The 22,891-nt window shown below is 45.0% G+C and overlaps 1 protein-coding gene across 1 annotated transcript in view; it reads right to left on the bottom strand.

Moving 5' to 3' along the window:
* LOC147097281 (hydroxylysine kinase-like) overlaps window positions 1–22,891 on the bottom strand; it is a 75,711-nt gene that overhangs the window by 16,027 nt on the left and 36,793 nt on the right. Inside the window, exons 2-4 of the mRNA XM_085972100.1 lie at window positions 13,785–14,121; window positions 8,334–8,476; window positions 5,104–5,287 (exon numbers count right to left, since the gene is read on the bottom strand). Of these exons, the coding sequence (XP_085828226.1) occupies window positions 5,104–5,287; window positions 8,334–8,476; window positions 13,785–14,121 (664 nt within the window). The remainder of the gene's footprint in view (window positions 1–5,103; window positions 5,288–8,333; window positions 8,477–13,784; window positions 14,122–22,891) is intronic.

Genomic DNA, 22,891 nt, shown 5'->3' with positions numbered 1-22,891 from the left:
AGTAGATTTGAGGTTAGGATCAGATCAGCCATGATCTTATTGAATGGTGGAGTAGGCTCGAGGGGCCGATTGGCCTACTCCTGCTCCTATTTCTTATGTTCTTAAGTAAGGAGACCAAAACTGTGCATAATACTCCAGAGGTGTGGTCTCACCAAAACCCTATATAATTGTAGCAAGACCTCCTTACTCTTGTACTCCAACCCCCCTTGCAATAAAGGCTAACATACCATTTGCCTTCCTAATTGCTTGCTGTACCTCCATGTTACCTTTCTGTGATTCGTGTACAAGGACACCCATGTCCCTCTGAATACCAACATTATTCAGAGGCCATCCAGGCCTGCATGGACTCATTTGATTGCTGCGATTGATGTTACAGGGAGTTGGCCACTCTATCCATGGAAGACGACATCGTGGCAATGCCCTGCGACATCAACCCACTCATGTTTGAGGTGGGCTCCTCCATTCTCTGTGCGATCGTGGACAGTGTGCGTGGAAGGCCTGTCAGTGTGTCGCAGATTTTCTGCTGCCCCTCAATGATTCTCCTTTTCATCAGCGGTCCAGCTGAGCAGAGCTTGAAGAGCGTGGCGCCCTCCAACGTGGACTGTCCAAGCTGTCCCTGCCACTACTGTCTGCTCTTGCTCACCTGTGAACTCTGAGTCGCCAGGTGAAACCCAACTGTCTAACTGGACCCAGCGAAGTGTGAATGTCTGAGCTGATGCAGGGTAAGCATGAGTCATGTGATGGTGCACCCTCAGAAGGAATCAGCTTCACTGAGGATTCGTTACCTGACAGGTTCACCGATTGCTGCTGTGGGCGTGAAGGCCCTGGCGGAGAGAACATTTATCAATTAACATTGGCAAGGCAAGAATGTTGCAACTTAGCATCATGAACAAGATCATATTTCACTGGCTGCTGAAATTGAGTCAACATGACGAGTGTTACATGATGTGTGGGTCACTGATATTTAATTGTGTCACCGGGTAGCTGGGAGCTCCCCATCGCCGATGGCCTGGGACGCCGAAATACCACCGATCTCCAGTGCCTCCTCCTCTACAGTTGTGAGCTGCGAGATCTGAGGAGGACCACCTCCGGTTCTCTCCCTCTCCCTCGCGTTGTGAGCTCTCTTCTCTGGCAACAGGGAAAACAGATCTGTAAGTGACTGTAATGGCACCCAATGGATGCAGTGCAGTTGGTGAGTGTGACTATCAGGGAGAGGCATCAAACTGCATAAGGATCAGGGTGCGTGGCAGTGGTGGATGGATAGATGGGGATAGGAGAAAGTGTATAGAATCATAGAATGGTTACAGCACAGGAGGCAGCCATTCGGCCCGTCGAGCCCATGCCGTGTAAGAGCATTTCAGCTAGTCCCACTCCCCGCCCTTGCCCCGTAGCCCTGCAAATTTTTTTCCTTTAGGTACTTATCCAATTCCCTTTTGAAAGCCACGATTGAATCTGCCTCCACCGCCCTTTCAGGCAGTGCATTCCAGATCCTTTGGTTCTTTTGCCAATCACCTTAAATCTGTGTCCTCTGGTTCTCGACCCTTCCACCAATGGGAACAGTTTCCCTTTATCTATTCTGTCTAGACCCTTCATGATTTTGAACATCTCTATCAAATCTCCTCTCAACCTTCTCTGCTCTAAGGAGAACAACCCCAGCTTCTCCAGTCTATCCACATAACTAAAGTTCCTCATCCCTGGAACCATTCTTGTAAACCTTTTCTGCACCCTCTCTAAGGCCTTCACATCCTTCCTAAAGTGCGGTGCCCAGAATTGGACACAATACTCCAGTTGAGGCTGAACCAGTGTTTTATAAAGGTTCATCATAACTTCCTTGCTTTTGTACTCTATGCCTCTATTTATGAAGCCCAGGATCCCGTATGCTTTTTTAACCACTTTCTCAACCTGCCCTGCCACCTTCAACGATTTGTGCACATATACCCCCAGGTCTCTCTGTTCATGCACCCCCTTTAGAATTGTACCCTTTAGTTTATATTGCCTCTCCTTGTTCTTCCTACCAAAATATATCACTTTGCACTTTTCTGCATTAAATTTCATCTGCCACGTGTCCACCCATTCCACCAGCCTGTCTATGTCTTCCTGAAGTCTATCACTATCCTCCTCACTGTTCACTATACTTCCAAGTTTTGTGTCATCTGCAGATTTTGAAATAGTGCCCTGTACACCCACGTCGAAGTCATTAATATACAGTACATCAAGAAAAGCAGTGGTCCAAGTACTGCCCCCTGGGGAACACCACTGTATACCTTCCTCCAGTCTGAAAAACAACCATTCACCACTACTCTCTGTTTCCTGTCACTTAGCCAATTTCATATCCATGCTGCCACTGTCCCTTTTATTCCATGGGCTTCAACTTTGCTGGCAAGCCTATTATGTGGCACTTTATCAAATGCCTTTTGGAAATCCATGTTCACCATGTCAACCACATTGCCCTCATCAAAAAACTCGATCAAGTTAGTTAAACACGATTTGCATTTAACAGATCCGTGCTGGCTTTCCTTAATTAATCCATACTTGTCCAAGTGACTGTTAATTTTGACCTGGGTTATCATATCTGAAAGCTTCCCCACTACCGAGGTTAAGCTGACTGGCCTGTAGTTGCTGGGTTTATCCTTACACGCTTTTTTGAACAAGGGTGTAACATTTGCAATTCTCCAGTCCTCTGGCACTAGCCCCATATCCAAGGAGGATTGGAAGATTATAGCCGGTACCTCCGCAATTTCCACCTTGGCTTCCCTCAGCGTCCTAGGATGCATCCCATCCGGTCGTGCTGACTTATCTACTTTAAATACAGCCAGCCTTTTTGGTACCTCCTCCTTATTAATTTTCATCAACCACCTCTTTTTTCACTATGACTTTGGCAGCATCTTCTTCCTTTGTAAAGACAGATGCAAAGTACTTATTTAGTACCTCAGCCATGCCCTCTGCCTCCATGCGTAGGTCTCTATTTTGGTCCCTATTTGGCCCCACCCCTCCTCTTACTACCTGTTTACTATTTATATGCCTATCGAAGACTTTTGAATTCCCTTTTACGTTAGCTGCCAATCTGTTCTCACACTCTCTCTTTGCCCCTCTTATTTCCTTTTTCACTTCCCCTCTGAACTTTCTATATTCAGCCTGGTTCTCACTTGTAATCTCAACCTGACATCTGTCATAAGCCCCCTTTTTCTGCTTCACCTTACTCTCTATCTCTTTTGTCATCCAGGGAGCTCTGGCTTTGGTTGCCCTACCTTTCCCCCTCGTGGGAATGTACTTCGACTGTACCCGAACCATCTCCTCTTTAAAGGCAGCCCATTGTTCGATTACAGTTTTGCCTGCAAATCTTTGATTCCAATTTACCCGGGCCAGATCCATTCTCAACCCACTGAAATTGGCTTTCCGCCAATTAAATATTTTTACTCTAGATTGCTCCCTGTCCTTTCCCATATCTAGTCTAAACCTTATGATACTGTGATCACTGTTCCCTAAATGTTCCCTTACTGACACTTGCTCTACTTGACCCACTTCATTCCCAAGAACCAGATCCAGCAATGCCTCCTTCTTCGTTGGCTGGAAATATACTGATTAAGAAAGTTCCCCTGAACACAATTCAGAAATTGTTCCCCCTCTCTGCCCTTTACACTGTTACTATCCCAGTCTATATTAGGATAGTTGAAGTCCCCCATTATCACTACTCTATAGTTCTTCCACCTCTCTGTAATTTCCCTGCAAATTTGCTTCTCTATATCCTTCCCAATATTTAGCAGCCTATAGAAAGAGTTTTTTTTTATTTGTTCCTGATATGTGGGCCTCACTGGCAAGGCCAGCATTTATTGCCCATCCCTAATTGCCCTTGAGAAGGTGATGTTGAGCCTCCTTCTTGAACCGTTGCAGTCCGTGTGGTGAAGGCACTCCCACAGTGCTGTTATGGAGGGAGTTCCAGGATTTTGACCCAGCGACAACGAAGAAAGTAAGTGGTTGTGAGGAGTGGTGTGATGGAGTATTAATAAGGCAGAGGGAGGAAAGGGATGATGTGTTCAGCAGGATGAAGGTGAATGTACTCACCTTTCCTGACCTGGTTAGGTCATTAAAGCGCTTCAGGCACTGAACCCAGGAGCGTGGCACAATGCTCCTGCTGCTGATCTCCTTGGCCTCCTCCAAAGATGGCATTTGGATGAGTTAGGAGTTTGAACAAAGCAGGTTTCTTCCTCCCGTTGCTGGGGAAGAGTATCTCTCTCTAACTCCTCACAGCACCCCAGCAATACATCGAGCGATGCGTCGTTAAATCAAGTGTGGCCCTTGGCCGTCCTGAATCCATGACAAAACTTCTCCCTCTCTTTGTTCAAACTCCTAACTCCTCCAAATGTCATCTTTGGAGTGGCCCTTTAAATACTCGAGTTGCAATCGCGCCATGCGGGTCCGCACCACGCCCGCTGCTGCACATTCAACGGCAAACCCAGAAGTAATATTATAATTAGGTGGCTGCGTTCAAATGCCACAGACAGACGGGGTGAGAGTACGTACGGGTTTTCCACCCGATGTCGCACCCTCCGCCCCCACCACGCCGAATGTGCCTCGGAGTTATTATCGGGGCCAGATTGTCTTCATTGGCCAGTGAGATGGTAATAAATGGGCACAAATTCAATGTGATTCCAAAAAGAATGAAAGGGAAGGTTAGAAAAACATTCTGCACGCAAAATGTAATTAAAACATCGAATTCCCTGCCACAAACCACTGCTGAAATAGAGTCCATGGGCTAAATTGCCATCTTCACTATTGATTTCAATGGAATGAAGATCGGGCAGCTTCTACAATGGGCAGGGTGGGGTGGGGTGGGGGGCCTGATCCGCTCTCCCAGATTACCGCCCGTGCGGTGAAGGTAAAGGATGCCTCCCGCCCCCTCCACACATTCTTCCAATCAGGAGTTAAATAGGGGTATGGGGAGTGAGCAGGAGAGTGGGGTCTGACTAGGTGGCTCATGTGGAGATAAACACCGGGACAGACTGGATGGGCCGAATGGCCTGGTTCTGTGCTGGAACATTCTACGATCCTGTGACCCCCGTCAGTTTCAGGAAGGCGTCCAGTTTTTCAATAAGACTAACTTACCTTTAGGGAACTTGCCCAGGTTGGGAAGGATCTTCTTCTTGAACTGCTGAATAACTTGCTCTACAATCCAGCGCGTGTCGCCCTCCTCCATTTCATGCAGGTACCTTTCCAGGAGGTGAATATTTGAAAGACTCCACATGAATTCTTCTCGATGCAGACTCTTCCTGGTCGGGTGGCGGAATTCCTAACAGTTGGACAAATCCATGACTGAATGATAAGAGTGTGAGTAGGTGGCAATGGGGAACTGCTGGTCAACCCACCCCGCTCATCTCACCATTTCATTCCCATTTCAGACCATGCACTGCCTGCTGGGGCTTATGTCAACCGCACATCCTTCGGCCCCTTGAACATAGACAGAAGGTGCTGGAAACTCTCAGCAGTCAGCCCATCAGAGCCCATGTGTTTGAAACATTAACTCTGTTTCTCTCTCCACAGGTGCTGCCTGACCTGCTGACTGTTCCCGGCGTCCCCTGTTTTTGTTTAAGATTTACAGCACCTGCGGTAAATAGCTTGTTTTTCCTTCTTTTCCTTGTTGACCTACGAACTCATCCTTATGTTAGAGAGGATAGGTGTGTCCGTACTCCTCAAATCAATAGGGTTCATAGACACTGAATCTCAGATGTCACAGATTAATTAAGTATGCAGTAATTAAACATACTTAAAAAGCAGTGTTTACCACACAGCCTTGCGGGTTTAGTCGGAGGATTGAAACATGTTACAGTTCTGAGCTCAGGATCTTAGGCCTTTACGAGTCCTAAGTATCTGTCCCAACACCCACTTTTAATGTTTTTCTTACCCTTCCATCTGACAATCCGCACATCTCTGCATTACATAATACGACTCCATGTACGGAGAATTTTAATGAGTTTGTGCCTTATCCATAACTTTAGTTTTAAGAGTTCTTTTTCCGCAGACCGGTACAACTCCCCAATTTTGTTATCTTCTCGATAGCTTCACGCTTGTACATGTAATTGCTATTCCACCAGGTGAAACTTTGAATTATAAGCCTGTCTTGCACTCAGTGCCATTCTGTACCAATCTCCTGCTTCTAAAAAGGATGATGTACACCCAGAGTTTTCCTTCTGTAGAACTAACTGTATTAAAGTTCTCTGAAATATATGAAGCACGTCGTTTCATTCGGCTTACGGACGTGACTAAACTGGCCATCGCTGTAAGGCCATTCCTAGCTCAGCAGTTCAGCGGTCACTGCATCTAAAGTGACTTGGAGTTCCTTGTCTAACAGGCAAAAGCTAAAGGTTATCATTACTACAGTATAAAGAGAAACCAATAGCAGTGTGACATTAGCAGATCAGGACAGTCTGAGCAACCCCTTCCTCACACGAACACTTTGTGAATGTGTCAGGAGTCTGAACAAGCAGGTTGATGACAGACTACTCCATAAGTTCAACTCCCTGAGTGTGAACAAGTTGCCTCTTCCGTAGCCTCGACTCATTCCCCTTTCTCTCCTTCCCAATTCCTTCCCATAATAGCGATCTGCATCAATCTGTCGATTTTCTTCCTGATTGAAAGGCTTGGATCGTCGAGCTCAGTTAATGGTCCACTTTCCAATAAGAATGGGTGGAATCCTACTCGCTGGCCTAAAACTTGGAAAAATCTGTGTGTTCCTTTGAATCTTTCCCCTCTCTCTGTACCTTTTTATAAATAAAGTGACCAAAAGAACACACAACAATCTATACCTGACTTTGCCAACACTGTCTGAAGCGTTAGCATCATCTGCACAGTCTTTGTTCTCTGGATGGACTTGTATACATGGCCTTTGATTGGGGAGGAATATGGGGGGAGCAGGACTCCACCCTGTGGGTGTGGGCTCCCATGGGAGGGCTTTCCTGGTAAATGGGCCGACAGGGCATGTGTCACCCGGACCCCTTGCAGTGGCAGCCATCATATACGCCGAAGCCTCCACCAGTGGGAGAAGCTCGACAGGACCACGGACAAGATCCCAGAAACTAGCCAATCCTGGTGGAGTCTGGGAGCACGGACTCAGTGAGGATTGAAAATCCCAGCTACAGTTTTCTGGTGCCCAGTTGGGTCCGGGACTAGGTGAGTAATATAGGCATGCTGACATTTTCAAAATGAAGGCACAAGTAAGACTTAAATTGAATGAAAAAGGTGATTATTTGTGACTGAACCTATTTAGATGGACTTTCACTCCTAGTAAACATGGGGCTCATGTTTAAATGGCTTGTCTCTGCTCCTGTTGGTTTGCCAAAAGAACCAGGGGCGAGAGGAGGAGAATTTGTTGTTGTGATCTGGAATGCACTGACTGAAAGGGCGGTGGAAGCAGATTCAATAGTAACTTTCAAAAAGGAATTGGATAAATACTTGAAAAGGAAAAATTTGCAGGGCTGTGGGGAAAGAGCAGGGGGAGTGGGACTAATTGGAGAGCTCTTTCAAAGAGCCGGCACAGGCACGATGGGCCGAATGGCCTCCTGTGCTGTACGATTCAATGATTCTATATGAAACTCAGTGGCCCAGAATTTACTTGATCCCATTTACGCCGAGATTAAGCAGAAATTGACGCTGATCTTGGCGATGGGAACTTAAACCCTAATTTCCTGCGAAATGGAAAACCCATCATAAAATAAATTGAAAGGCAGCACCACCCATAGGGGTAATAGTGTGGGTGTAAGAAGATGGGTTGCTGTCTGTTGCCATGGTGCCTCAGTCTCAGAGCCTCTTACCTCTGCTGGTCCACTTCCTCTCCCATTATTATTATGCAGAACAGGCCTATTCCCCATTGGGAAGACCATTCTAGATACTCAGTCCTTCTGAACACCTGGGGAGGAGGGCGAGCGGGGCTGCGAAGAATTCCGGGGGCACTGAGAGCGGCAGTGCTTTGGTTATTTGTAGTGCGGGTCCCAGTGAGAATGGTTAATCGCTGTCAAACTCCAGAAATCTAATTCAGGCCGTGCTACGTGGACATGTTGGGCTGTAAATTTACACCCAATCAGCACTGATGTAAAGACAGGAAAAACGTGGTCCTTTTGCATGGAGGCGGGGCTATGTTAATGAGGTCAGTCGCTTTCCTCAGCGGACTGATCGCGGAAACTTGCGGCTCGCGAGGTTCCGGTCTAAAACCGGCGTTGGCCATTTACGTGCAAACTTAGCGCGGCGGCGCAGCTCCTACGCTGTTGCTGCGCCGACAATTACACGGAGATTCCGAGCCCATATCTACAATTAATAAAATAAGGAGCAAAATATTCAAGTACCTCGTGAAGAACCTTGTCCATTTGGGCAAAAGTTCTGCCCACATTGTAGAAAGTCCGATGATCCAAAGTGAGTTTGGCCATTGGGGTTCCAGGAAGGTATGTCAGCAGTCTGATCATGTATTGTCTGTACTCATTCCCCTGCTCTGTAATATATTTTGATTAATACAGCCAAATATTACATTCAATTTTTAACCTTTCTCATTCTAAGTACAGTAGCAGATTATAACTTCTGCTCTGTAGGTTTCAGTGGAAGGCTTAAAGGTGCATGTGTCCCTGTTAGAACATCTGTAACAGCAAACTGTATCTTAAAGGGAAGTTGGAGCATTTAAGGTCAGATCCCATCTGGCGTACCATGCTCAGTTCTGGGCACCACAGCTCAGGAAGGATATACTGGCCTTGCAGGAGGTACAGCGCGGATTCACCAGATGATACTAGGGCTTAAAGGGTTAAATTATGAGGCTAGGTTCTATAAACTTGGATTTTTTTTTATACCTTATATTTTTTAACATCTTAAACAACACATGGGAACTAAATATTCCAGGGTACTTGACGTTTCGAATAGATAGGCAGAATGGAAAAGGAGAGGGGTTAGCCCTGATAATAAAGGATGACATAAGAACATAAGAAATAAGAGCAGGAGTCGGCCATAAGGCCCCTCGAGCCTGCTCCACCATTCAATAAGATCATGGCTGATCATCGACCTCAACTCCACTTTCCTGCCCAATCTCCATATCACTTGATTCCCCTAGAGTCCAAAAATCTATCGATCTCAACCTTGAATATACTCAAAGACTCAGCATCCACAGCCCTCTGGGGCAGAGAATTCCAAAGATTCACAACCCTCTGAGTGAAGAAATTCCTCATCTCAGTCTTAAATGGTCGACCCCTTATCCCGAGACTGTGCCCCCTAGTTCTAGACACTCCACTCCATGACATAAGGACAGTAGTAAGAAAGGATCTTGGCTCAGAAGATCAGGAAGTAGAATCAGTATAGGTGGAAATAAGAAATATCAAGGGGCAAAAAACACTGGTGGGAGTAGTTTATAGACCCCCAAACAGTAGGTATATACCATTGGACAGAGTATTAATCAACAGATAATAGGAGCTTGTAACAAAGGTAACAATAATCATGGGGGACTTTAATCTTCATATAGACTGGGCAAATGAAATAGGCAAAGGTAGTCTAGAGGACGAGTTCATGGAATGCATTCGAGACAGTTTCCTAGAACATGTACACCCATGGAACCAACCAGGGAACAGGCTATTTTAGATCTTGTATTGTGTAATGAGACAGGGTTAATTAGTAATCTCATAGTAAAGGATCCTCTGAGAGTGAAATACTTCAGTTGGAAACGAAAGTCTTAAACTTAAATTAAGCCAATTACATAGGTATGAGGGGTGAGTTAGCTTAGCTAGATTGGGAAATTAGATTAAAAGGTATGATGGTAGATAAGCAGTGGCAAACATTTAAAGAAATATTCCAAAATTCTCAACAAATATACATTCCTTTGAGAAATAAAAACTTCACGGGAAAAGTGATCCATCTGTGGCTAATTAAAGAAGTTAAGGATAGTATTAAAAAGAAGAGACTTGAAATGTTGCGAAGAATAGTAATAAACCTGAGGATTGGGAGAGCTTTAGAAACCAGTGAAGGATGACCAAAAAATTGATAAAAAGGAAGAAAAAAAAAAGTAAACTAACAAGAAATATTAAAACAGATTGTAAGAGCTTCTACAAGTATGTAAAAAGGAAGAGAGCATCAAAAGTAAGCGTTGGTCCCTTAGAGGCTGAGACAGGTGAAATTATAGTGGGGAATAAGGAAATGGCAGAGACTTTAAACAAATATTTTGTATCCGTCTTCACAGTAGAAGACACAAAAAGCATACCAAAAATAGTGGGGAACCAAGGGCTAATAAGAGTGAGGAACTTAAAGTATTTAAAATCAGTAGAGAAAAAGTACTTGAGAAACTAATGGGACTAAAAACTGACAAATTCCCTGGACCTGATGGCCGACATCCTAGGGTTCTAAAAGAGATGGCTGCAGAGATAGTGGATGCATTGGTTCTGATTCCCTAGATTCTAGACAGTCCCAGCGGATTGGAAGGTAGCAAATGTAACACCGCTATTCAAGAAAGGAGGGAGAGAGAAAACAGGGAACTACAGGCCAGTTAGCCTGACATCAGTCATCGGAAAATGCTGGAATCCATTGTTAAGGAAGTGGTAACAAGGCACTTAGAAAATCGCAATATGATTAGGCAGAGTCAACATGGTTTTATGAAAGGGAAATCGTGTTTAACAAATTTATTAGAGTTTTTTGAGGATGTAACTAACAGGATAGAGGGGCACCAGTGGAGGTAGTATATTTGGATTTCCAAATGGCATTCAATAAGGTGCCACATGAAAGGTTGCTACACAAGATTAGGGCTCATGGGGTTGGAGGTAATATGTTAGCATGAATAGAGGATTGGTTAACAGACAGAAACAGAGAATAGGGATAAATGGGTCATTTTCCGGTTGGCAAGATGTAACTAGTGGGATGCCGCAAGGATCAGTGCTTGGGCCTCGACTATTTACAATCTATATTAATGACTTAGACGAAGGACTGAGTGCAATGTATCCAGGTTTGCTGATGATACAAAGCTAGGTGGGAAAGTAAGCTGTGAGGAGGATGCAAAGAGCCTGCAAAGGGATACAGACAGGTTAAGTAAGTGGGCAGTAAGGTGGCAGATGGAGTATAATGTGAAGAAATGTGAGGTTGTCACTTTGGTAGGAAGAATAGAAAAACAGAATCTTTTTTAAATGGTGAGAAACTATTAAATGTTGGTGTTCGGAGTGATTTAGGTGTCCTCGTACAGGAAACACACAAAGTTAGCATGCAGGTACAGCAAGCAATTAGGAAGGCAAATGTCATGTTGGCCTTTATTGCAAGGGGGTTGGAATACAAGAGTAAGGAAGTCTTCTTACAATAATTGGCTTTGGTGAGACTACACCTAGAGTACTGTGCACAGTTTTGGTGTCCTTATCTGAGAAGAACATACATGCCTTAGAGGTGGTGCAACCAAGGATCACTAGATTGATCCCTAGGATTAGAGGGTAGTCCGATGAGAAGAGATTGAGTAGATTGGGCCCATACACTCTGGAGTTCAGAAGACTGAGAGGTGATCTCATTGAAACATATAAGATTCTGAGGGGGATTGACAGGGTAGATGCTGAGAGGCTGCTTCCCCTGGCTAGAAAGTCTAGAACTAGGGCCATAGTCTCAGGATAAGGGGTTGGCCATTTAAGATTAAGATGAGGAGAAATTTCTTCACTCAGAGGGTTGTGAATCTTTGGAATTCTCTACCCCAAAGGGCTGTGGATGCTGAGTCGTTGAATAAATTCAAGGCTGTGCTAGATTATTGGACTCCAGGGGAATCAAGGGATATGGGGTTTGGGTGGGAAAGTGGAGTTGAGGTTGAAGATCAAGCATGATCTTATTGAATGGCGGAGCAGGCTCGAGGAGCCATATGGCCCAATCCTGCTCCTAATTCTTATATCTTTCTCTTGAAAAGAGCAGGCTGAGGGGTGACCTACTCGAGGTCTTTAAAATTATGAAAGGTTTTGATAGAGTGGATACAGAGAGAAATTGTTTTCACTTGTGGGGAAGAACATAACTAGAGACCATCAATATAAAATAGTTACCAAGAAATCAAATGGGGAATTCAGAAGAAACTTCTTTACCCAGAGAGTGGTGAGAATGTGGAACTCGCTACCACAGGGAATGGTCGAGGAGAATAGTATCGATGCTTTTAAGGGGATTAGCATGTGAGGGAGCAGGGAATAGAGGGCTATACTGATAGAGTTAGACGAGGAAGGATGGAGGAGGCCAGAGTGGAGCATAAACACTGACACGGACTGGTTGGGCTGATTGGCCTGTTTCTGCGCCGTATGTTCTATGTAATTCTATGTATTCCCTTGAGCTTAGAAAGACAGAGGAACTATTTCCTCTGGTGGGGGAATCCAGAACAAGGGGGCATAATCCTAAAATTAGAACTAGGCCGTTCAGGAGTGAAATAAAGAAGCACTTTTTCACACAAAGGGTGGTGGAAATCTGGAAATCTGGAACTCTCTCCCCCAAAAGGCTGTGGATGCTGGGGGAGAATTGGAGCTTTCAACACTGAGATTGAGAGAGTTTTGTCGGGTAAGGGTGTCAAGGGATATGGAGCAAAGGCGGGTAAATGGAGTTAAGATACAGATCAGCTTTGAGTCCGGGAACTGAACATTCCCCAGATACAATCAGAGGAAAATCTGTGCCTTAATGGTGAAGAAAGAGCTTCATTTATATTGCACCCTATCACATTCTCAGAGCCTCTCAAAGCACTTCGCAGCCAAATAATTACTTTTTAAAGTGTAACTGTTGTTCGGTTAGTTAGGAAGGATATATTGACCTTGGAGGGAGTGCAGCGTAGATTTGCCAGAATGATACCTGGACTCCAAGAGTTAAATAACTAGGAGAGATTACACAAACTAGGGTTGTATTCCCTGGAATGTTGAAGGTTAAGAAGGGTGATTTGATCGAAGTTTTTAGTATATTTAGGGAAACAGACAGGGTAGAGAGAGAGAGAGACTGTTTCCGCTGGTTGGGGAGTCTAGGACGAGGGGACATTGTCTAAAAATTAGAGCCAGACCTTTCAGGAGTGAAGTTAGGAAATACTTCTACACACAAAGGGTGGTAGAAGTTTGGAACACTCTTCCGCAAATGGCAATTGATGCTGGATCAATTGTTAATTTTAAAACTGAGATTGATAGATTTTTGTTAACCAAAGGTATTCAGGAATATGGGGCAAAGACAGGTGAATGGAGTTGGGTCACAGGTCAGCCATGATTTCATTCAATGGCGGAAGAGCCTCGAGGGGCTAAATTGCCTCCTCCCATTCCTTTGTTTCCTCGGACACAGCCTGCACTTGAAGGGGTTTAAACTGTGAACTAATCTGCGGAAGCGATATTTCAGCGAGTGAGTGGTCAATCTATGGAACAGGCTCCCTGGGGAGATGCTGGAAGCAGAGAGTATTGTTTCATTCAAATGCAAAGCAGATTTCTTTCAGAAAATAACATTTTGGAATACAGCGCATGATTAATTTGAGACGTGACGTGTGGTGAGTGTGACATGATCAGGAGGAACAGGTGACTTTGGGCCTGTGGTTCCCAAAGCTCTCCACCATTGGGAGTTTCCTCACCTCACGTCTGGGTCTGGTGTAGACTCATTGGTAGAGATTGATGGCTGTGACTAGTCAACAAGTCCATTATCATTGTATCATGTGACTCCGAGGCTGGTGGAAGGCGAACTAGATGACCCTTAGTCTTTCTTCATCTAGCAATTGCCAGGAATGAACTTAAAAGTTCAAACTTTTAAATTTTGCAACACACCCTTGACCTGAACCCAATGTACAGTAACCAATAAATGATACTCACCAATTGTCTCCAATGACATAATCTTGCCATCAATGGTTGGGATTACTGTGGGCGAAGGGAAACCTTTCTTGTTCAGAAACATCATGACTCGTGTTTGTACTTCAAGCAAATCAGCATCTTGGCTAATGGAAGTGTTCATCACTTTGAGGACATAGCTCTTACTGTGATCTCCGCTCCCCTGGATCTCAGACACCAGGATGTGGAAGTTCTGGTCATCGTAACTGGGCAATGGTTGGACACTGGAGACCTTCAGACCGTACAACCGTCCAACCAACTCACCAGCCTGGGCTTCACTCAGTGAGGGTTTGATCAGAACAGTTTTCTCTGTGGAGGACATCTGAGAAACAGCAAGATAATGAAACTGATCAAATAAAGGAATGCGACGAACCTCTCCTGTTTCTCTTTGACTCTCTCCTCCTTCACTTCTGTTTTTCTTTCTCCATTTTTATTTCTGTCTATCACTCTCCTCCTTTGTTTCTGTTTCTTTCTCTCCTCCTTCACTACGATTTCTCTTTACCCTTCTTGGCTGCTTCTTTATGCCTATTTTGTCGGCAACTAACACGAATGGTCAAAATGTAATTTACTACAGTCCCAGATACTCAAAAAGATGTTGAATAATGACACCTTTCTCAAAGACCACAACATTAAAGTGGAAATTTAAACACGGAATTAGACTTTTAATAGTGAAAGAACGATTCTGCTGGTAACACCATTGTAACAAAATTGGGAATTTCCTGTCTTGGCTTTTGTATCGGTCAAATACGCTGAGGTTTCGAATGGAAGGCAGGAGATAGCCAGAGAAAAAAATAGGATGAGAGGGAAAAGGAATTGAAGGGTGAAGAGAATCGTAAAGTGAAGGAGGAGAGAAAGAAACAGAAACAAAGGAGGAGAGTGACAGCCAGAAATCAAAATGGAGAAGGAAAAGCGGAAGTGAAGTAGGAGAGAGTGAAGTACAACAACAAAAGAGAAACAGGAGAGGTGAGAGACAGAGCGCGGCAGACTTGGCCTCTGGCATCGCTGTTTGATTTTGTAACGTACTTTGAGTGGGTGAGTCGGTTAAATTTCTTTCATTCATATGTATCTGAGAGAGAAAGAGGCAGAGCAAAAACTAGAGCACCAGAGAAAGAGCTAACTTAAAGAAGGGAAATCCTAAAGGACTGTATCATCATTAAGGTAAGAAGGCGAATTCTGTAAAGAACGTCCTGCATTTAGATATCGAGAAAGGCAGAAAGACAGGAAGAAAGAAAGAAAGAATGAATGACAGAAAGAAAGAATGACAGAAAGAAAGAAACAATGACAGAAAGAAAGATAGAATGACAGAAAGAAAGAACGTAGGAAAGAGGGAAAGAGACTTGCATTCATACAACACCTTTCACGACCTCAGGACGTCCCAAATCAGTTTACAGCCAATGAAGTACTTTTGGAGTGTAGTCACTGTTGTAATGCAGGAAACGCGGCAGCCAATTTGCGCACAGCAAGCTCCCACAAACAGCAACAAGATACTGGCCAGAGAATCTGTTCTCGTGATGTTGGTATCAGTATAATATCAGTAAGACCTGCTGCAGAAACATTGGTGAAGAAGGAAATCTGTCGATTAGTTTAATATTCTCTCGAGTTTTGAGCTTTTGATTCTTTAAAACTGACCCTCAGCCCAAAAATACACCAGGCCCCGAATTTCCTTGGGTAGAAAATAGCTCGACAGAGGAATCTGTGTGTTCTCTTCGGTTTCCCCTCTTGTCCTACGTGTGGAGCTCCCGTGTGCTTCAGGACTGCAACCAATGGAAAACAGGAGGTCTTTTAACTGAATAAACCCCGCGATTCTCTCAGAGATCTGAGTTCTGCTTATCGTGACCTGTCAAAGGTGGACTGTACACCTTGGGGGAGTCAGTTTACCCTTTATCACTGGGCGATAAACGGGTGAGAGCCAATTGGGTTGCGCATTTTACATTGTGGAAGAGAAAATTGTGCAAAGTGTAAAACGAGCGGCCCATTCACTATCACCCATTCTCTCCTGTAAGGTTTGAAAAATTTCTGCACAACCCCAGAACAGAAGGAAAGTCATTTTTTTTTTAAAGGATTTTGGAACATTACAGAAGAAATCTGTAAGAAGGGATAAAAGTATGGTTGGGCTTAACAGAAGAATGTCAAAGAGTTAAATTACACAGTTTTCCTAAGTGTAAGAAGAAAAGATTTTGGACTGTTTTAAGGAATATTGGGCCAAAGGGGTTTAAAACAAAAATCCCAGGAAGATTTGGCTGGTTTAAAAGACATGTTCGGGCTTGCAAAAGGCTGGAACAAAGGGGAGGTGGGGTGGGCCCCCGAGTTTGGATATTGAACTGTCTAGGAATGTCCAGGGCCGCCCCAGTTTTACATAAGGACAATGAAGCCTGTTTTCCCGCCGAGAATTCGCAGAGCCAGGTATCGAATAAACAGGACATGTCCCCAGCAAATACAAAGGAAGAAACATTAGCCCCACAGGTTACCACAAACAAACCACAGTCCAAAAACAATTAAAGAGATTGACAAACGTTTTGCATTTTTAAACTGGTTTCAAGGCAATCCCGAAACCAGTTAAAGGCTGATTAAGTTTAGCTGAGCCATCCCCTAAACTCGTTAAGTTTGGATGGGTCATCCCCGAAACTCGTTAAAGTTTTGAAACACATTAAAAATAACGAGCCCGCCAAATTTAACAAAGAAACCCGAGATTTGGCGGTCAGTTAAGCCAGGCCCCAAATTAGTATAATTGAGGCCTGCCTTTTCAGTTCAGTAGGGCAGTACAGACAGCAAAGACAGTGAGACAGTTCAAACGGACAGCCAGTCCGAGTTCAAGTTCAGCCAACCAGTTCAAGAGGGAGATCATCATCGGAGACTCGAAGGAAGAAAGAAGAAACGTAGCATTCGTAACAAAATGAATGAGTTAACGGCACAAATAATGACATATGGGTATGATCTTGTGGCCATTACAGAAACATGGCTGCAGGGTGACCATGACTGGGAATTAAACATACCAGGTTATTTAACAATCAGGAAGGACAGGCAGGAAGGGAGAGGAGGTGGGGTGGCTATGTTAATAAAGGAAGGAATCACTATAATACAGAGAAATGATATTGGGTCAAAGGAGCAGGATAGTGAAACAGTTTGGGTGGAGGTAAGGAATAATAAGGGGAAAAAAACACTAGTGGGTGTAGTCTATAGGCCTCCGAACAGTTGCAACTCTGTTGGACGGAGTATTAATCAGGAAATAGTTCAGGCTTGTAATAAGGGAACAGCTATAATTATGGGGGATTTTAATTATCATATTAACTGGACAAATCAAATTGGGCAGAGCAGCCTTGAGGAAGAGTTCATTGAGTGTATTAGGGATGGGTTTCTTGAGCAGTATGTAACTGAACCGACCAGGGGGCAAGCAACCTTAGATCTGGTCCTGTGTAATGAGACGGGATTAATTAAAAATGTCCTAGTAAAGGATCCCCTTGGAATGAGTGACCATAACATGGTTGAATTCCATATTCAATTAGAGGGTGAGAAGGTTGGATCTCAAACAAGCGTGCTGAGCTTGAATAAAGGAGACTATGAAGGTATGAGAGCGGAATTAATTAGAGTGGACTGGGAAAATAGATTAAAGGGTAAGACGGTACATGACCAGTGGTGTACATTTAAGGAGTTATTTTACAACTTCCAAAAAAAATATATTCCACTGAGGAAAAAAGGGTGTAAAAGAAAAGATAGCCATCCGTGGCTAAGTAAAGTAATTAAGGATAGTATCCGACTAAAAACAAGGGCATATAAGGTAGCCAAATCTAGTGGGAGGATGGAAGATTGGGAAGTCTTTAAAAGACAGCAAAAAAATAACAAAAAGATTGATTAAGAAAGGGAAGATAGATTATGAAAGTAAATTAGCAAAAAATATAAAAACAGACAGTAAAAGTTTCTATAGTTATATAAAAAGAAAAAGGGTGGCTAAAGTAAATGTTGGTCCCTTAGAGGATGAGACCGGGAAATTAATGGTGGGAAACATGGAGATGGCAAAAACACTGAACAATTATTTTGTATCTGTCTTTACAGTAGAGGACACTAAGAATATCCCAACACTGGACAAACAGGGGGCTCTAGGGGGGGAGGAACTAAATACAATTAAAATCACTAAGGAAGTGGTACTTGGTAAAATAATGGGACTCAAGGCGGATAAATCCCCTGGACCTGATGGCTTGCATCCTAGGGTCTTGAGGGAAGTAGCGGTAGGGATTGTGGATGCATTGGTAATAATTTTCCAAAACTCACTGGACTCAGCAAAGGTCCCGGCAGATTGGAAAACTGCTAATGTAACACCCTTATTTAAAAAGGGTAGTAGGCAGAAGGCTGGAAACTATAGACCTGTTAGCCTAACATCTGTGGTTGGTAAAATGTTAGAGTCCATTATTAAGGAGACAGTAACGGGACATTTGGATAAACATAATTTAATAGGGCAAACTCAGCATGGTTTCATGAAGGGGAAGTCATGTTTAACAAATTTGCTTGAGTTCTTTGAGGAAGTAACATACAGGGTGGATAAAGGGGAACCAGTGGACGTAGTGTATTTAGACTTCCAAAAGGCATTTGACAAGGTGCCACACAAAAGATTATTGCTCAAGATAAAAAATCACGGGATTGGGGGTAATATTCTGGCGTGGGTGGAGGATTGGCTCTCTAACAGAAAGCAGAGAGTTGGGATAAATGGTTCGTTCTCAGATTGGCAACCAGTAACTAGTGGTGTTCCGCAGGGGTCAGTGCTGGGTCCCCAACTCTTTACAATCTATATTAATGATTTGGAGGAGGGGACCGAGTGTAACATATCAAAGTTTGCAGATGATACAAAGATGGGATGGAAAGTAGTGAGTGAGGAGGACATAAAAAACCTGCAAAGGGACATAGACAGGCTAAGTAAGTGGGCAGAGATTTGGCAGATGGAATACAATACTGGAAAGTGTGAGGTTATGCACTTTGGCAGGAAAAATCATAGAGCAAGTTATTATCTTAATGGCAAGAAACTGGAAAGTACTGTAGTACAAAGGGATCTGGGGGTCCTGGTGCACGAAACTCAAAAAGTTAGTATGCAGGTGCAGCAAGTGATTAAGAAGGCCAATGGAATGTTGGCTTTTATTGCTAGGGGGTTGGAATATAAAAACAGGGAGGTATTGCTGCAGTTGTACAAGGTATTGGTGAGGCCGCACCTGGAATACTGCATACAGTTTTGGTGTCCATACTTAAGAAAAGACATACTTGCTCTCGAGTCAGTACAAAGAAGGTTCACTCGGTTAATCCCGGGGATGAGGGGGTGGTCATATGAGGAGAGGTTGAGTAGATTGGGACTCTACTCATTGGAGTTCAGAAGAATGAGAGGCGATCTTATTGAAACATATAAGATTGTGAAGGGGCTTGATCGGGTGGATGCGGTGAGGATGTTCCCAATGATGGGTGAAACTAGAGCTAGGGGGCATAATCTTAAAATAAGGGGCTGCTCATTCAAAACTGAGATGAGGAGAAACTTCTTCACTCAGAGGGTGGTAGGTTTGTGGAATTTGCTGCCCCAGAAAGCTGTGGAAGCTACATCATTAAATAAATTTAAAACAGAAATAGATAGTTTCCTAGAAGTAAAGGGAATTAAGGGTTACGGGGAGCGGGCAGGAAATTGGACATGAGTCTAGGTTCGGAATGGTCATGGCCCTGTGGGTAGTGGAGTGGGCCCAGGGGCCGTGTAGCCTTGTTCTGCTCCTACTGTGTTCTAATTCTGTTAGATTTCAGGAGATGGTTTTATTCCTGTTCCTGGCTGGGGTGGAGATCGCCTTTACAGAAGGTAAGTACTGTAGAAAATATAGGGACAGAGTGATCTCCTGGAAGAATTTCGATCGCCTAGATGGGTCGGAGAGGAATTTCCCAGATTTTTTTCTCCCAAATTGGCCATTGGGTCTTTATCTGGTTTTTCGCCTCTCCCGGGAGATCACATGGGTTCGGGGGGATGCAGAGTGATAGAAGATTTGAGGTTAGGATCAGATCAGCCATGATCTTATTGAATGGTGGAGCAGGCTCGAGGGGCCGATTGGCCTACTCCTGCTCCTATTTCTTATGTTATGTTCTTAGATCACGGCAACCAAAGGCTTACAGAAACCAACAACCGCCAATATTACCACCAACCAGGTAATATTGGGCCACCGCAACCAACAAGAAACCAACTGCCGAAAAACTCACGAACCAAAGACATGTTTCCACTCTACAGGCTAGTCTGATTTACCCCTGGGTAAGATTTGGACACAAAAGACCCTAAAACTAGCCCTAACCAAAGAAAATTGGGTACTTACCCGATAGATCCATCAGCACGACTAACCACATCTGCGGACAATCCCAAACTGAAGACCCAACGCAGGTGCAGACTTCTACCATGTCCGAGGTACGGCAGGCCCCAACCGCCACAACTAAAGAGAACCCCGAAATCGCAAACCTCTACAGTCTGTCAAGGAAGTCGTTTTGGTGAGCATTTCCTGGTCCTCCGGATTCCAGCCTAGCTAGTGTAGTAGGGTTGGGAGGGTAAGGGTTTTTGTGTATTGTAATTCTCCCTCGCTTATTTCCGAGTGTTCCCCACCCTTTTAAGGTATAAGTTTTATTGTATTGTTTATTTTCCTGTCTCAAAATAAAGATCTGAATTCTTTTGACTAACCCAGGTGTCTGTTGCACGTTTATTACAACCCCCAAATAAGTCCAAAGTCCAGAACAAAAGGGAGTGGGAGCGATTCAAACCGCTCAAAGGAGTCAGAAGTGAAGCTGACAAACAACCCACACACCACCCCTTACGGCATGGCGACCGCGGCAGGACTTTGGCAAAAGGGAAGTAATGCAATAGACCCTGTGTTTGATGAAAGGACAAAGATGGAAGAGAGGATTTCCTCTTACGTTTTTGAGAAGGTGAATATCACCAAGAAGTGGGTGACCAGTCTGTTGCGTGCTATGCGTCCCATGGACGCTGCAGCCAAATGGACTGAGGGCAAGGATCATAAGAAGTCGGTAGAGAAGGCCATCTGTTTGGTCTGTGCCCTACGACATATCCAGCTTTTAGACCAGCAGGTGAGAGCTTTGACAGCAGAGCTGCAGGAGGCAGCCAAACTGTCTCAGGCAAGAGCTTTAGCAGGGGAGGAACTATTGCAGGAATTACAAGCACAGAATCAAGAGAAATTGCAGCTAGTAGAGAAACACAGAAACAGGCATGAGTATTTTCGGTGTCAAGTCACCGAAGTAAAAGGAAATGAGCTGGTACTGAAAGAGGAGAACGCTCGCCTAACCAGACAGTTAAGGGAACAGGAGGAGCAGTACAGGAATATAAAGGCAGCTTATCAAGTAGCAAGCACTAGGGATGTAGAAGCGGGAGATCACGGCCCTTGTCAAAAGCAGATAGAGAGTTTAAAACTTGCTCTGTCCAGGGCAAAAGGCATGGTATGCCTAGTAAGCCCAGGTGCAGCCTGGGTAGACCTGGAAGTAGAAGTAGAAACTGTGCAGACATCACCTGTGGTGCCGGGGAGCAACTCGGTTGGGCAGCAGGAGGGACAAGCAATGTGTAGGGAGGGCAGGGAGGAGTGCACACCACCGCCACCTGTGGCACGGGTTTTGACTGGGTTTGGCAGCAGGCAGAAGTGGGCAAACAAATGCAGGAAAGGTCGGAGCCGGGGCCGATGTGCCCGACTCGACAGCAAAAGTTTGGCCCACCTTGGGTAGGTGGGGGCCAGGGGCCCCTTGAAAGCCAGTTTGTGATTCCCCATGGGACCCAACAGCTTAGGGCTATGGTAAGCCACTTGAGTAAGCTCACACACAAGGGAGATCCGTCAGTCCACTTTATGGAAGTGGAACAAGCAGCAGGCATCAATGAGTGCGACGACTCAGAAATGGCCAAGATGTTCCTGTTCACCTTGGATGGCAAGCTGTACCAGTCCCTCTCTGCTGAGTGCAAGAAGGGACAGGGAGGGTACGCTGCCATCCGGGATCAAGTTCTGGAGGCGATGGGGATGAATGATGGTAGTCCGTTCTCCCGGGTGGAGAAGACTACCCAGTTAGCAGGGGAGACCCCACAGGCTTTCACAGACAGGCTGTGGCCTGTGTACAGGAGTGCCTGGAATGGGGATCTCGACCGGGCTAATTTGAACCAGGATAAGCTGGCTCACTGGCTCCGAAGTCTGGTGGCAAACAGCTTGCTACGGATCAGAGCCAAGGCCGAGCTGTGGTTCGACCCAAAGGGTCCCCAGGTCACCGAGGAGGCAGTGGTCAGACAGCTGACCCTGGCTTACCGCAACGGTAGGGGGGTAGACGAACCACAGACTAAAGGGAAAGTGCATGAGTTTAAACCCAGCCAGGGTAAGAAGGAATGGCACCAGGAAGGGGGTATCCCTTCCGATGCGAGGCATAACTGCTTCGGGTGTGGGAAGAGTGGGCATTGGAGAAGGGACTGTAAAAATCCTTGGAAGGATAGTGCAGGAAAGAGTGCCCCAGCTCCCGCCCCAAAGGCAGAAACACCAACCTCTTCCCCCACAGTAGATTCGATAGTAGCTGCACTTCGAGTTTTGTTGGCTGGCCCAGGGAGGGTAGCCACAGCCACGGGTGCTTTAACTCCATCTGCCCCCCCAGTTAACACAGACTTATGACTAGAGCCAGCGCAGCCTGTCTATCTGTGTCCCCTTGAGTATGATGTATGGAAAAGACCGCTTGTTAAGATGGAAGTGGAAAAGGTAAAAGGGACCTATCTGTTGGATACGGGAGCTTCGAGCACCATAGTCTATCAGATAACCCCGCTGCCTCACCTCTGTCTAACGGGGTCCCGTACAGCTTAGTGGGGTTCACAGGTAACAAGCAGGTTGGCTCGTTCTCTGTCTCGCTGTCCATTCATTTAGGAGCACTCCACACCAAGTGGACTTGTGTTCTAATGAAGTGGGAGCAGGAAGGGAAGGGGATCCTGGGGGTTGATTTTATCATAGGCCATCGGATCCTAGTGGATCTTAGGAACCACTGACTGTGGGGAGCATGCACCGGCAAAGAGGGTGAAGTGGCAGTTATCCCAGGGAAGCAGGGCAAGGGGACCCTGTGTACCCTAA

Source organism: Somniosus microcephalus, chromosome 32 (assembly GCF_052327205.1).
Source record: "Somniosus microcephalus isolate GS21.2 chromosome 32, FLI_Smic_1.0, whole genome shotgun sequence".
NCBI classification, from domain to species: domain Eukaryota; kingdom Metazoa; phylum Chordata; class Chondrichthyes; order Squaliformes; family Somniosidae; genus Somniosus; species Somniosus microcephalus.
This window is presented reverse-complemented; position numbering and strand designations above follow the sequence as displayed.